At 38.4% G+C, this 17,041-nt stretch overlaps 1 protein-coding gene across 1 annotated transcript; it reads right to left on the reverse strand.

Moving 5' to 3' along the window:
• Window positions 1–6,224: 6,224 nt before the first annotated feature.
• Window positions 6,225–16,541, reverse strand: DYNLT3 (dynein light chain Tctex-type 3). The gene is made up of 5 exons (XM_058535631.1): window positions 16,469–16,541; window positions 14,275–14,316; window positions 9,351–9,474; window positions 8,601–8,678; window positions 6,225–8,064 (listed from the first exon to the last, which is right to left on the reverse strand). The coding sequence occupies exons 1-5, from the start codon at window positions 16,496–16,498 to the stop codon at window positions 7,988–7,990; spliced, it is 351 nt and encodes a 116-aa protein (XP_058391614.1). The 5' UTR covers window positions 16,499–16,541; the 3' UTR covers window positions 6,225–7,987.
• Window positions 16,542–17,041: the final 500 nt, after the last annotated feature.

Consider the following 17,041-nt stretch of genomic DNA (forward strand, 5'->3'; position numbering starts at 1 on the left):
CAATGGATGTTAGCTCAGGGCTAGTCTTCCTCACAAAAAAAAAAAGAGGAAGATTGGCGACAGATGTTAGCTCAGGGCAAATCTTCCTCAGCAAAAACAAAAACAAAAACAAAACATTAATATATAATTGTTTAACTGTTTCAAACCATACAATACACAAGGTAAAAAGTGATACTCTCCCTTTTCTTTTCCATAATTTATCCCTTCCCCTATTGGTGGACATTTTAGTTGTTTTCTTTTAATTTGCTTCTACAAACAGCATTGCAAGGAAAATTCTTGCTTGTTTTTTCTTTATCCATTCATGTTATTATTTCTTCTGTATAGATTCTAAGAACTGTGGTCATGGGATATAACATTTAAATTTTGATAGATGCCGCCAAATAGCCCTCCAAAAACAGCATACAGATGATTCATAGAACAGTAGTGTTAACTCCCTAGTTCACATTATCAAGGTTGCAATGATAGCAGCTGCTCCTAGACATACTGACTCGGCCTTAACTCCAGACAATAGCTGACTTAGTTTCCTTCCCCTTGCCTGTTGACCATTGGTGGAACAACTGCAGTGCCTGACTCCCTTAACCAACCAGTGAAGGAGACTGGGATAGGGTGAGAGGACAAGGTAGAGACTGGTAGAAGCCTATTTCTGCAGAGACCATGAAACAGAGAAAAACTAATAACCCATGGGCCATACTGACCCACAGACACGTTTTCTTTGGCCTGTACAATGCTAGGCAACAACAGTGTTTAAAAAAATCAGAATCAGTGCCAACTGTTAAGGGAGCAGTGCTAAATCCCCACTCATGATGTTTCCTTCCATGTGCTTCTCTGTGCGGAGAATCGTCAATTCATATAACATTCCTGATCTTTCTTTACTCCCTCACTCATTCCTGCCCTGGGAGGTGGGGTGGCTTCTTCTTACCTTCCTCTTTGTAGTTCACCAGAGAGGGTATATTCCTGCTTATGACTGGGTGGTAATTCTAATTCTGGCGTTCAATGTTAAAAAGATCAGCTTTCCTCAGGTAAGTTCCATTCTCCAACAGAAAGGTGACATTTTGATTGTAATCTATCTTTCTCCTCGTCTCTTAATCTATCTTTCTCCTCGTCTCTTAATTTGTTCAGAACTCAGGTAGGAAAGAGGCGTACTATTTATTGGGCCCCCTTAAGTCCAAACACCAATGTTGAAAAACATTGAAATTTTGAAATTGAGAGATTTCACATCATAATCGATAATTCAGAATTTGTCACAAAACTGGAAGATTAGGGAACCCTGAACTCTTGTTTCTAAGTGTTGATACTGGCTGGAGCTGAGATGTAGCTTCCTTCTTTGAAGGGGCATGTGTTATTCAACACATTATAGTCCTCACTATTCCCTATTGCTTTTCTGCTACTTAGACTGAGAGTCTACTGCTATTCAGCATCATGTGATAATAGAGTTGTACTAGACAGAATACTGGCCACTCAAATATGTCCACATCCTAATTCCCAGAACCTGTGAATATGTTACATGGAAAAAGAAACTTTGCAGGTGTGTTTAAGTTAAGGATCTTGAGATGCAGAAGTTATCCTGAGTGGGCCTAATGTAATCACAAGGGTCCTAATAAGGGAAAGATGGAGGCAGGAGGCTCAGAGTCAGAGAAGATGACAGAAGCAGAGGTCAGAGAGGAGAGAGATTTGAAAATGCTACACTTCTGGCTTTGAAGATGGAACCACTAACCAAGAAATGTGTAGCCTCTAGAAGCTAGAAAAGGAAAGAAAACAGATGCTCTTCTAGAGCCTCCAGAAGGAATGCAGCTCCGCTTAAACCTTGATTGTAATCCACTAAGACCATTTTGATCCCCAGAACTGTAAGAGACTAAATTTGTGTTCTTTTAGGCCACCAAGTTTAAGCATCAATAGGAAACTAATATAAGAATTAAGGAGAAAGTAAAACATTTCTTATATCTATCCCAAGAGGGAAAACAGAAACTAGATCAAGATGGCAATGTATTTCAATAACATGAGAGAGCATTTCTTTGTGGAAGCGTAGCGGGCATTGTTGATTGCTTACCAGCATCCAATACTCACCTCACCTTTCACACCACATGACCCAGCAATTACCTTCCTAGGCATATACCCAAGAGAAATGAAAACATATATCCACACAAAAACTTGTTCATAAATGTTCATAGCAGCATTTTTCATAATAGCAAATATGAGAAACTAAATGTCTATCGACTTATGAATGGATAAATACAATGTAGTATATCAAAAAAAAGTACCTTAATTTTTGTCAAAATATTCAGCCCTCTTCCATATCTCTGATATACTTTAAGGAAAGCTAACACTTCTCTGGTCTAAGTGTAATTCTATCCTTGCTACACTGAATCATTCAGGAGCCTAAATTTAAGCGAGTCAATACACAGAATTTTCCAGATTAGGAGATTGGCTCATTAAAGGACAGCTTGGCTGTTCTGGCATCTCACTTTTTTTCTTTTATTATGTCTCTATCCAGTGGTGTATCATGGGGAGTGGTGGAAGTGGTCTTCACTGGGTGAAAGCAATAAGGGATGCAATGTTTGTAGAGAATTTAAAGACAATAAAACAACCAAAAGTTGATCTGCTTTTTTTATGTTTGTTTTTGTGCATGAAATTGTCTTTATCTTCATTTTTTAATTGAAATTTTTATTGATATAATTATAGATTGATATGCAGTTGTAAGAAATAATACAAATAGATCCTCTGTATCCTTTTCCCATTTTCCCCCAACGGTAACATTTTGCAAACCTATACTACAATATCACGACTAGGGTGTCGACATTGATAAATCCACCAACCTTATTCAAATGTCCCCAGTTTTACTCGTACTCATCTGTATTTAGTTCTACACAATTTTATAATGTGTAGGTTTGTGTATCTACCATCACAGCCAAGACACTGAACAGTTCCAAAACCACAAGGACTCCTCATGTTGGCCTTTTATAACCAAACCCACGTCCCTCCTGCTCCCCTCCTGCTCCCCCATCCACTATTTCTAACCTCTGGCACCCACTAATCTGTTTTCCATTTTTAAACTGTTGTTTAAAAAATGTTATATACATGGAATCATACTGTATGTGTTCTTTTAGGATTTACTTTTTTACTCAGCATAATTCTCTAGAGATTCATGCAAGTTCTTGTGTGTATCAGTAATTTGCTTTTTTTCTGAGTAATATTCCATGTATGTACCACAGTTTGTTAAACCATTCACCCATTAAAGGACATCTAAGTGGTTTCTAGGTTTTTGCTGTTACTAATAAAGCTGTTATGAACATTCACGTACAGGTTTTTGTGTTCTGCTTTCTATCACCCTATGCTGGTGATTCTAAGCCATCTACCGGACCATTCCCATCAACCTGCTCCCTGCCTAACATATCACTCTCTCTGCCACAATCGCTGCGGACACCATTTGCAACACTGCTGCTGGCGTTGCTGGCGTTGGAGTTTGTTCTGACTTCCCTGGATCGGAGGGTGGTAGAGAGAGAAGGCAGCTGTGGTGACAGCTCTGCCAATAAGAAAACTTGGACCAATCCTTGCCAAGACTTCTGCGTCTCTCATTTGCTTCATTTGACTAATGCTTTCCTTATTTTCTGATCCAAAATTCAGAGAGAACTACTTTGCTTGGCTTAACATACCCCAGCCACTTTATGGATTAAAAATCAGTCTATGGATAAACCATCATTGGGTCAGGTGCTCATGCCTAGTGCAATATGTAACCATTCCTGGGTAAAGAACATCTACTTCTCCAAACTATGGGGCAGGGTTATTCTGTGGGCTGTGCAATTTCGTGTGTGTGTGTGTGTGTGTGTGTGTGTGTAATTTCTGCTAACAGAAGGCATTGAATGGGCCATGACTGCCATGTTCAGGATGCATGGAAGATTCTTTAGGTAGACTACATATCCATCTTAGCCACAAAAGAGCAAAAATCAATAAAAGACAAAATGTTGACCTTTTTATAATAACGTTCATTAAAATAAGCTTGTAAAATGAACTCCAAGATAATAAGACATAAAACTATCTAAACCAGTGAAAAATCAGGTGATATATATCAAAAAAGGAATACTTGAGTTTTGGAAAAATTGATTTGTAGCCCTTCATTCTTTTAATAAAGAGAGTACAGATTTGGTTTACTGATAAGGTCCCTCCGAGTCCAAGATAATAAAACACAATATATAAAAGTGCTTCGTGTTCCATTATTTATAACATAACAGTAAAAAGAAAAAAAAAGCTCTCAGATCATTAAGGTATACTTTTTTAAGTGGCTAGGAAACGCTTCTTACTCTAATGCAGGGGTTGGTAAACTCTGGCCAGACTGTCACCTGTTTTTGTAAATAAAGTCTTATTGGAACACAGTCACACCTATTCATTTACTTATTGTATATGGCTACTTTCACAGTACAATAGCATAATTGAGTAGCTGCAAAGACCTGCAAAGTCTCAAATATTTACTATTTGACCCTTTACAGAAAAAGTTTCCTTTAATTATTGAGACCCTTGTTCTAATCCTGATCATTTTGGGTGGTATTCTGCATGAGCATTAGCTGTGAAAGCCTACGTTAACTCATGCACCTTAACCCGAATTCCTAGCCTACAAAATTAAAGGTTAAGTAAAGGTCAGTATGTACCACAATCTAATAATTTTCATGGAGATTTTCTCCATAAGGCATTATAAGGGATGAAAATGAGCTGCCAGAACTTTCATTAAGTAATAATACTGCCTCATGTAAAATTCTGACCTGAGAAACCCAGGTTGAAATATCTCAAGTTAGAAGCTGGCATAAATAAAAATCTATCTAAAAAGGTTAAGTATTCAGTAAAACAAAAAGGTATGTATTTTGGCATGAAGAAAGTTGAATATATATTACTGGATAAACCCAGGCATCAAATTCCTTGACCTGGTTAGGCAGAGCTGCAAAGAAAACTTTCCCATATGGTCTTCACCTTTAAAGGATCCCAGGGTAGGGGTAGCTGCCCACATTTTGTGTCCTATAGTGAAGATACATACCATACCATGGTGCTGCAAGTGTCTGCACGAAGTTCCTGGTTCGTCCCTGAGATCCTTAGAAACGATTTTGGGAAGGGACACTCCTCATGAAGCAATTAGGGGCCATTTCTAATTAAGCCTGGATTGTCAATATATCCTATGTACCCAAGGATGACATGGAGTGACATTAAGTAGGACCACAGTGAGAAATACAGGGTTTGCAATTAGACAAGGTAGGCCAGAACCTCCTGGACCACTGAGGTTAATGTATACTGATGGTGGCCATCTAAATCTTGTAACGGCTGAATTAAGATCATTTTATGGGGAATTTAATAAATATGCAAAGGTCAATTTTACTGAATTACTAGACATTGAAATGATAAGCCTCTTTAGCCACAAATATAGCTCCACCTTCTGGATTATAAAACAAATTCTCCTTGGGTAGATTCTAGTACACGGGGTGAAATTTTCAATTCATCTCTCAAACTTTGCTTTGGCGTCTGCTATAAGAAAGACCTGGTTCATTTGCCATAAAAAGTCACCGATTTTTCTCCCACTTTTTAAAAACTGTTATGAAGGACAGACAGGTTTTTTTAACTCAAATTTGGAAAATATCTGCAGCATCATAAGATTACTTTAAAAATGTGATGATGAATGTAGATGGTGAAAAAGCTTTCAGTGACTCATAATTAGGTAACACCCAACTTGGAAAGAAGAGCAAAAAAGTACTTTTTACTAGAGGAAATGTAATGAGATGTTGCCATCATTTAGGGCAGTATACTAGTACTTTACAAACATTAAATTACAGCTTTACAAAAATTCTAGTTACTACTTACATCTGAATACCCTCATTTTACATACTTAAAGTCCTTAACTAAAAAAAAAAACAGCAACAATTCAATTGCAAGTTGACAAAGAGGACAAAATTCCTTGCCAAAAATAGTCATTAAAAGCTAATCAAGTTACAGAATATATTTTATACTGACTTTTTTAAATGAAATTTTGTGCTAAAATCATAAAATAAAAGGCATAAAATAGAAGCTATTAATTATGTTGTAATGGTGAGTGCTGGGCTCCGGTTGCTATTTTAATGGGCTTTATTCTGTACAATGTATCTACGTGGTCCAACATTCATTTCTCTTCCTCATTCCTCCTTTTTAGAATTTCTTAAGAGAAAGCACAATGCCATTTCTTTAACTATTCAATGATCATCAAGAAGCAAAAGTACAGCACAGGAAGATAATCTTTATTATATTTTAACTAGAAACAGAGCAGACAGCAAGTTCACGAGGTATTTTTGATTATTCTTCTTTTAAAATTAGGCTTCAGTAACAATAATCAAAGCGAGCCTTAACTGCACAGATATTTTGGTCACTATTATCACCTTCAAGGGCACAAAAGCCAGTAGCATAAAGTAACAAAAAGATAATTACTACGAGACTTTTTGATGTGCCAAAAATGTAGATCACTGCATTAAACTCTATCCTTGTATTTTCTTAATATTCTCCTTAAACATTGAACAATTATCGTTACTCAGCAAAATATCAAACATGCACATAGTATTCCCACAAGAATACTATCTTAATATTGTCAATACTAATGCTAAGCTTTTCTTTATCCCCCAAATTCAATGAATCACGGCTCCACTCCCTATATAAATTAGTGTTAGTGGTAATATGCAAAATTGATTTTGTTTTCAAAGTTAAATAGCAGACTGACTTCGCATTTGGTGGCCAGCTGTGCACACTAATTTTTCATCTTTTATTTTCTTAATAAATTGAACTACATTTCATATGCCCTGAGATATTCAATAACCTGCTAATGAGTGTATACTTTTAATTTATACTTTACTCCATTCAATTTGAACCCCACATAATTAGTATTTAAAATTATTTACAGATGGTTTTAACTTAAGCAATGACAACATTTACTACTTACATAGTTAAACTGCTAATAAGGCCTTTAACTAAGAGTTGCATATTTTATGCATTTTTTTTACTTGCTAGGAGCAATTCTTAAAATTACATCTATAATTCTGTCAGCAATAAGTGCTTTTCATTTTGCTTACTTCTACATGAATAACCAGATTCACTTTTTTTCCTCTCTTGTAAAACAACTCTTTTTTTTTGTCTTCCCCAAATAATAAGTGTTAGTTGTCCCACTGAACAGGTGCCAAAAGAAATGTAGAATTTGAACAATATATTGATAACTATAATGCCTAGCAGAGAAATACGCTCATGATAGGCATTCAACAAATGTTTGTTCCACATGGAATGAGTGATTTGTAAGGCAGCTGTTGGGAGTCAGATACTTTCCATCATACACCATTACTAATTTTGTTTAACTAGGGAATTTGGGTTACCAGATTTAATTCGCCCTCAAACGTAAATCCAAGAATTTGAAATTTAAAACATTGTCTTAACAATGCTCGGACAAAGTAAACTAGTTAATAATAGTTGCTACTGTAATATTAGTTGATATAAAAAAAAGAGCAGAATTACTTTCCACTAAATCATATGTACAACTAAGCGATGAAAAGAAATAAAAAAACTAAGATGTGTTAGCTAATTATTATTTTCTCCACATTTATCCTTACAACTTTTTTTGTTCATATATTTATCCCTGTTAACTTCTCTAGCTGAAAGAGAATTGTTGTATCTGAATGGATTTCCCCATCTCCTCAGGTACATAATGCCAGTGAAAAACCAGTGTAAACGTAAGACTGTATTTTCATGTCATGCCACGTTTCCATATTTGTTTTTCGCTGACATTAAATTATCCTATTTAAATGATGCTGTATAGAATATGAGATAATCTGCCAATTTACTATGAGATTGCTTGCTTATAACATTCAGTTTTTGTTGATAGCTTGGAAGCATACTGCACGCTTGTTATCTAGCACATTAAGAAGTAACTACTACTCTTTTTTAGAAAGGATACACTGACAAATTCTTAAGTTAATGGCTTTGGCCAAACATTTTTAGTCTGTCACAGGACAATAGCAATGGCAAAAACATTGACGATACAGTTCATGGTTCGGTTTTCCCATCTTACAGTACAGGTTCCTGAAAATACACAGAAAAAGGACTTTGAAATACCAGCAAAACATCAAAATTACCAAGGAATATATACACATTTTTCATAAGTTTTTTTTTTTTTTGTGAGGAAGATCAGCCCTGAGCTAACATCTATTGCCAATCCTCCTCTTTTTTTGCTGAGGAAGACTGGCCCTGGGCTAACATCCATGCCCATCTTCCTCTTCTTTATATGAGATGCCATCACAGCATAGCTTGACAAGCGGTGCGTCGGTGTGCGCCTGGGATCCCAACCTGCGAACCCTGGGCCGCTGAAGTGGAGCACGTGCACTTAACCGCTGCACCACTGGGCCGGCCCTTTCATAAGTTTTAATGTCTTACTTCCTGCAATCCGTTAAATCTTCACATTTCATATTTGTGTGAAGGCATACTTGTGACTAGGTACAAAGCAATTTTGTTGATAGTGTCTTTTCAGAACTTAATTCCAGTTAAGCATTTGATAATAAGTACACTGTCTGACTTTGCTATAAGTTGGATTTTGTTTGAATCAGCTTAAGGTCTCTTACCATCAGATGTGGTATCCCAAAAACATGAGCTGGCTGTGTGAAAGCCATATGCACTCCGCTGGACCACTGCACAGGTCACTAAAAATAAAGTTGCAGAGTGAGAACGTTTTGAAACAAAGGAAAAGATATCTAAGATCTAATTCTTTTGAGTTCAGAGCTCTAAAAGCTGTAAAAGTAACGGAAAACAAAACACTCAGCAAATGGACTGAAAAAAATAAGTCTCTCATCTTGATTATCTACCACCACGATTTTGACCCCACTGGATCCCGTCTGTTTGTTGCCCATTGCCGTAACCATTGGTGATTATACTGCAGGAAAAATCTGGGCCAAATTATGTGCCTTGTCTTATGGGCATAATTCAGACACAGAAACAAAGAAAATATTCCATTTTACAAACAATTATTGCACGGCACTTCACAGACCTACATGTAAGGAGGCATGGGGCTACTGAAAGGAAGACAGTAGGGCTGAGTGGGTTTTGGTGGAAAGAGATAATTGATGCAAATGTAAAAGATGATGCTACCAAGGACAAGCAGATGGTTGGCAGGAGCTCAAACTACTTTTGAGTGGCAAAACATCTCCATCTTTTAGGTATTATCATTTATTATCTTTGGATGAATAAGTCAGAAGTCCTTCATACCCTATTAGTATCCAACTTGATTGTCCATCATTCGTTTACATTCTCTAAATTCAGAGAAAACCAGAAGGACAAAGGTGAGGAAACTAGTGAGGAAGGATAGTGATACTTACCAATATATTTATAAGCTTTTCCCAACTTGACCAAATGTGCTAAGGATTGTTCCACTATACTTGCGGTCCATTGGTTGATGTTGTTATGATTGTAATCTTCACCACCCAAGACCCCATCTATACACTAAAAGAGCAGAGGATAATTAAATTATACACAAATTGCAGCAAAAATTTATTCAAAACATAAAATACATTTATAACCCAATAAAGCATCTTGGGAAATATGCATCTGGTAAATATTTATTATGCATTGTCTCTAATTGTTTTAGAATTTTCAAAGCATTTCTGCATGCATTATCTCACTCTGTGAGACACTATAGGCCATATAAAGATAAATATCACATGGTCTCTGTTGTAAAGAACTGAACAATCTAGCAGAGAAGCTAATAAAAGAACTCTAGAACACAAGGAAGACTAACCAAGGGTGATAAGTTATGTCATAAAAGGATTATGGGGGGGTGGGTATTAAAAAAGGGTGATACCAATTGGTTAAAGAATGGCTTTGAAATAGCCGGGATTTGAACTAGGTTTCAGATGGTAGAAACAAAGGATGAGGCCAATTTAAAAATATAATTCTCATGTATAATAATTACATTCTCATTTACATTATATAATTGCTTAGCTATAAAACAACTAACACACCTACCACTATGAGTGAATCACCAATAAACACTACCTTTCAGGTATTCTAGAAAGGGAAAGTTAAATAATTTTCCACAGTACTTACCTGCATCCATTTCTGAAACCTGATTAACAGCATTGGTTTAGCATCACAATCCTAGTTTTTAAGGTCACCTCTGCTACCTACCTGCTGTGTGACCTTTTGCAAGTGACTTAACCTCTTGAAGCCCCTATTTTCCTAATCCCTAAAGTAGGGATAACAGTCTGACCTTATCAGGTTGTTGTGAGGATGAGGGGAAATCATGAACGTCAAGTGCTCAAACACAGTGACTGCCACAGAGTAAGTGCATAAGCAATGATATTATTATTATTATTATCATCATTATCATTATTGCTTTATTTTTCCAGTTTTATTGAGATATAATTGACAAATAACATTGTGTAAGTTTAAGGTGTACAACGTGATAATTTGATACACATATATACTGCGAAATGATTACCACCATAAGATTAGTTAACACATTCATCTCCTCACATAGTTACCTTTTGTGTGTGTGTGTGTGTATGTGGTGAGAACATTTAAGATCTACTCTCAGCAAGTTTCAAGTACACAATACAGTATTGTTAACTATAGTCACTATGCTCTATATTATACTCCCAGAACTTATTTATCTTATAGCTGAAGCTTGTACCCTTTGACCAACATCTCCCCCACCCATCCTCCCACAACCACCATTCTACTCTCTGTTTCTAGGAGTTTGCCTTTTTTAGATTCCATATATAAGTGAGATCATACAGTATTTATCTTTCTCCGACTTATTTTGCTGCTATTATCTTATAATCAAGTGATAGAGCCCGGATAATAAAGCACTCATTCAATTCATGCATAGAATCCAGCTTAATAACACACACACACACACACACAAACATGCAGCTTTCATTTACTACAACTGGACTATAGTAAAGATTCATAAAGGCACAAATTAATACGGAATGTTAAGCTGGATAGTATAAAATCTTCATTAATGATAAAATGTAAAAAAAGAAATTAAATTTAGAAATGCTGAAGAAAGTAAAGTGGCTCAAATTATTCTAGAATGTTCAATAACATGACAGTTAGGAGGGCTAGTGGCCCAAGGGTCAAGGGAACAGGGTTTTAATTCTGGCTTTACCATTCCCAAGCTGATGACCTTTGGGCAAACCTCTTCCTCTCCCCAGACTGCCTTTCCTTAATGGGAAACTAAGAGCACTCGTTTTTCTTTCAGGTTTTCTAATAGGACAACTTGAAGTTCTGCTCTAAACAACAGAAAACATCATGGGGCTGAGGATCCCACTGTAAATACCCTAATTACTATTAATTAACATTTCACCTTCTTAATTATCATTAACCAGGAGGCCTACTAGATAACAAGGTCCTTCACCTGCTCTGTATTTCCAGGGCCAAACTCAGGACCTGGGCACATAGCAGGCACTCAATTAATGTTTGTGTTGAAGTAATAGCAGCTTTGATATACTCTCTGGGCATCTTGAATCAAATATACTTTAGACTAAGCTCCAAGTTAATTCCATTTGTAACTCACTTTTTCTTTTTAGAATTTGGGGGCAAATTCTATTCCTGAAAATACATAAAATATATGCATATCACTGATGAGTGAGTGGCTCTAAGACTTCTGAGGGAAAAAATACTAGCATAGGGGCTCAGAGCAAGGAATCTAAGGAAAGAAAATAAGGAGATCAGCAACAGATAAGGAAAACAGAAATATCTGCTGCAATTGTGTAATCATCTAGGAAGTGCTGAAATATTTTAAAATAGTGTGCACTCTCTAAAGCCTTTCCAATGCCTCAATGGCACTGAGAGTTGGCTCATGGGAAGAGAGGAGGAGGGAAGAGGATGGACATGTAGCTGAAAGTTACCTGAAGCAAATCTAAGATTTCTTTGAAGTTTCAAACTTCATAGAAAAAATTCAAGTGAAGCTTGCTTTTGACTCCATAATGTGTCAGAGTTTGCTTTTATTAAAAAATGTTTTTTGGTTAAATTATTTATATTATTTAACACCCTTCTGCAAATATCTAAGTAAAAAAAAATGATGCTGTAAATTGTACCCAGTGGCTTCTAGCACCATCTAGTCACTGCAGAGCATGTATATCCCAGTTTAAGCATGGTTCTTTTAATTTAAGAAAACATCAAAGTAACACATGCACATGGTTTTCAAAATCCAACAGAACAGAAGAGCTTACAATGAAAAGCAAGAATCCCCTCCCCCACTCTTTGCCATCCCCAGTCCCCTTCCCCAGAGGAAACATCTTTAGTGTACAACTGTTTATTTCTTCTACAGGCTACTTACATATCTCCAAATAATGTTTATATTCCTATTTCTTGATTTATGAATTACAGACAACATCCCTAGAACTCCTGCTATGAGAGACAAAAATTTAGTTCTCTCAGACCGCCTGCCACCTTCCTCCCCCACTTCCCTTAATATAGTGAATTCACCATTTTTACTTCAATATATTTACCTTGTTAGAAGTACATTTCTTTCCACTCCTGACATTTCCTTCCACACAGAGGACTTTTCCTTAGCATTTCTGGCCTCTTGTCCCACCTGTTATTATTCCTGTCCATGGAGGTGGAGTGAGTTACCTGACTGGTGGTTGACAACTGGTGTTCCATCATTCTCATTTGGGAGAGCCAATCACCCAAATGCCTTAGACTTAGGCATTTGGTCTCTCCTTCCCTCTCCACCCAGACCAACAAAAGGCACCAACCTGGCCAAGTGTTTCTCTCTGCTGACTCAAAGTTTCCCTTGGAAGCCTCTTCCAAGGTCTGAACTGAGCAGGTAGGAAGTTTGCAAAACAAGCTCCAATCTCCAACTCAGTCTCTACCAATAATAAAGGTGGTATTTTTTTCTCTTTCTAGTGACTTTTCGGTTCAGAATGTGGGCAAAGAAGAAGGTACTATTTAAAAGACTCCTCCAACACCCTAGCATCCTTTTCTTCACGTTCCATCAACCGAGGGCAGTCTCTCTTGACTTTCCACTTTGAAAAATGAGGCTGTTTTCACTCCTGCCCTTCCCATGCCCGCCATCCTCTCTTCCACCTCCCATTTGCCCTCATTTGTGCTTTTGCATTGTTAAGGTATCGAAAACATTTGCATTCTATTTTAGTAATTACATATTTCTACCCACATAGTTCTAATACATGATTCTGAACTATTAAAATATGGCAGGAGTTTCAAGTGCCTGTCTAGTCCTCTCAGACCTCAAGTTGATCCCAGTTGTACAAGGCCAGCCCCTGGGTGAGTTCTGGGTGACCTTGTGCCCTGAGCACTGGAGCAGGTGAGGCACGGTCTCAGGATGGACTGATGAGGTGCTCAGTGCCCAGGGGGCAAGCCAATCTGGCCTAGACTCAAGGCAGGTAGGGCCTGCTAGGAAACAGGTCCCAACAGCCATACCCACAGTACAAGCCTGCCCCCCGGGCCAGCTCATTTTTTTCTAGGATTTGGCACAGTTAAAAATGACTCAGGACTATTAAAAGTGTTCATAAATACCTTATCCACAGTGTAGTCTATACGTGATACCACCAGAATAATTAAACTTCCTCTGCCAGAACTGATTCCCAAAGAGAACTTCTTGTCTATTTGCTTAACAGGAGGACCAGATTTCATGTTTCAAATATTTTTCTTAGGATTTTGATTTAATATCATATCAGTGTCTAAAAGATATTAAGCAATTACTTTTCCCATTATATTGGGCTAAGAAAAGCATACAATGACCCAAAGCAGGTATTTCTAGGGTCTTTTATTTATTTGACATATATATATAATATATATGTAATATTAGACATAATTTACCTATATAAAAGTATATATATGTCAAATATATACATGTTAAATGTTAATGCTATACAAATATATATATACTTTATATATATGATGCTATAAAAGTATATATATAATATATAAAAGTATATTTAAAAGTATATATATATACTTTTGCAATATTAATATTTAAAATAATATTTGGCCTATTGAAATAATAGTTCTTTTACTCAAAGACAGGGCATCAATTTTAGGAAACAGCAAACCAATTTTCTAGATTAATACTTAAACATCACTTTCAGAGTAAGCCCCAGGATGCCTGATGGCATACAACAAAACATAGAAGCACCCCTATAAAGAGCTAGCGAATAAATATTAAAAATCTTGCTTTAATACTAAGGTTCTTAACTTTGTACTGAAAGTCAAAACACAACTTTTTAAAACTTCAATGTAGCAGGCTTCAGGATGAACAGATGTAAAACTCACCTCTTTAACGATATTGTGGGCTTCATCAGCATTGAAGCCAACCTAAAGGGGGAAAACAACAGATAAAGCTACTTTCAACACAGACTTCCTTTTATTTGAAGCTATGATGATACACAGAACACCCTAGGCTGGTCTAGACAGGTGTTAGTGACAGGAGACCATAGTGGGGAGGGGCATCTGGTCTCCTGAGGCTGCTAATCCTACCTCGAACACTTAAAATTACAGAATGCTTTCCCCACACACCTCCCTGGAGATTCTGATTCATTAGGTCTGGGGCAGAGCCTGGGCAACTACATTTTTTAACAAAGTGCTTTACTGGTGATTCTGCTGAACACCCTATATTGAGAATCATTGTATTGTAAAGCTCAGGAAGTAGATATAAAGATGTATGTGTTATCACTATACAGGAAATGTTCCATGAGAAGAGAACGCTTAATAGATTATTTTCAATTTTGTTTTTAACTTATGCTAGGCAAAAATGTGGCTTTCCTGAATTAAAGATTATAAAAACACTTGAACATTCAAAATTAATGTCACTTTAATACTATATAATAGGTCTGGAAACTTAGTTTTTCCTTGGAGTGGCTTGTTAGAATCTTGAGTTAAAAGCAACTATTAATGACATCCAAGTGTCCTAGAGTAGAGACCTAGGCTATGTGATAAGATTGAAATCTAAACCAAAGCACTTCAGGTAATATATGATTTGTTTCCATGGAGATGCTTTTAGGTGATTTATGACATCAGCATTTTCATAAATCCCACTGTACAACTTAAAATTAATTTAAAAAACAAGTAAATTTTGAAAATATCATCTTGAGTACACATTTAAAATATTTTCAACTCATTCAATTATACCACAGAATTACAACAACAAAGGAATAAAAATACCCTACATAATTAGGAATAGTTTGAAAAAAGGTCTCACATTTTGATCCTATTAAAATTATCATTTTACCTTAAAATAAAGCCTTTATCTATTTTCAAAACAGGCCTACAAATTAAATGATGTCCATTTCACTTTGATTTGGAAGGTCACCAAATAATCAGGATGTACTGGGTGACCATGGTAACACATGTAATTTTATTTCTTTTTAAATATATGTATTTAGGAAGTACTGCAGTACAGAAAGAATCCTCTTAGGAGTCAGGATTTGTTGGAGGATATGCCTGAGGGTGAAATTGCTTGTGCCTCAATTTCCAAAATAAAAATACTTTACCACTAACCTGTAAGTATGTACGCTACCTGCATCACAGAACTAATTCATTTAAATGTGGTTTTAGCTTCTACAGAAGCCTAGATCCTAAAGATGGACGGACCAGAAGCCCCTTCCAGGGGTCTGATAATAGACTATTTTATGTTGCATCTCCACCACGTGCCTACTTTTATTTCACTGCACCATTCACCTGTGGCTACCACTGGACAGAAAATGTCTTTGTCTATTCTGCCCTCGCAGGCCTGGCACAGGTTATGCTGGCACCCAACAGGCCTCATCCTCCTAGCGGTTAAAGTGAAGCCAGTGTTGTAGTTCTGTAGTCAGAAGCCTGGGTTCAAATGGAGCATCTGTCATTCCTGGCAGTTTTAACTTTGGGCAAGTCACTTAGCGGCCATGAAAGTCCGAGTCCCCATCAGTAACAGGAAGATGATAACTGACATCATGGAGTTCTGGCGAGGTTTTGGGAAGCTGGAGTCAGTAAGCAAGGGCTCATAATCCCTTAAAGCACCTCCTTCCAGCCCACCCAGGTGAGACTGCCCGGGAGCAGGAGCAGCTCTGCCACTAGGGCCTCGCTCGCGGGGCTGCGGCACCTGCTTTGGGGACGCCAAGGGGCGGAGGAAGCAGCCGGGAAGACCGGTTTCCAAGGCCCGCCCTGCAGACGGGCGGCGCCTGCCACCCCATCCCCACCGCACGGACCCCGCGTCAGGCCCTCCAACCCTCGGCCCCGACCCCACCGCCGGCCCCAAGAGCTCCCGGCAGCCCCAGCCACCCCGACTCTCAGCCCACCCTCAGGGTCTCGGGATGGGGGGACCGGGACGGGCGGGGCGGATCCATCCCCGGCCCCGAGGGGAGGACCCGGGCTCGGAGGACGCCGCACCCCAACTCTCCGGGCCACTCGGCGCCGGGAAGCCACCCGGCCGAGACCAAGCGCCAAGGCGGGCGGGGGCGAGGGTCGCTCGCAGGCAGCTGAGGGGCGGTACCTCGTCGCAGTGGCGATGGTACTCCTCCATGGTGGCGCCGACTCTGCCGGGGGCGGAGCGACGAGCAAGTCGAGCTCCGCGGCCGCGCACTGGCCTCCAGGGAGGCCCCGCCCCCTTTATATCCCGGGGCGGTCCCCACGCGGGCCCCGCCTTTGTGACGCACTGGCTCCGCCTTCCAGGGAGGGCTGGCAGGGTTCTGGGCGATGGAACGTTTCTCCCCGCTGCCTCCGAGCTTTCTGGAAACAAGGGATGAGTGTTAAAGAGCTGGAAATTGTGCCAGTGTGGATCCGATGGGGTGACCCAGTGTCAGTCCAGACGGCGCAGTATTGGTTGAGTGCCCAAGGCTGTGGTTATTTGCACATATTCATTCATCATCATCCAGCAAAAAAGTGTAGTTAATGCAGTGGTGAACAAGACACTTTGATCTGTCCGCTTGCTAGCTATGTTACTTGGAAAAATTAACTTCCCACAGCCTCAGCTTTTTCATATGAAAACTTAAAATTATACCTATTTCACAGTTGGTTGTAAGGACCAAATGAGATGCTGTATATATAACATATAACTCCTAAAGTA

The sequence above is a fragment of the Diceros bicornis genome, chromosome X, assembly GCF_020826845.1.
Source record: "Diceros bicornis minor isolate mBicDic1 chromosome X, mDicBic1.mat.cur, whole genome shotgun sequence".
Lineage (NCBI taxonomy): Eukaryota > Metazoa > Chordata > Mammalia > Perissodactyla > Rhinocerotidae > Diceros > Diceros bicornis.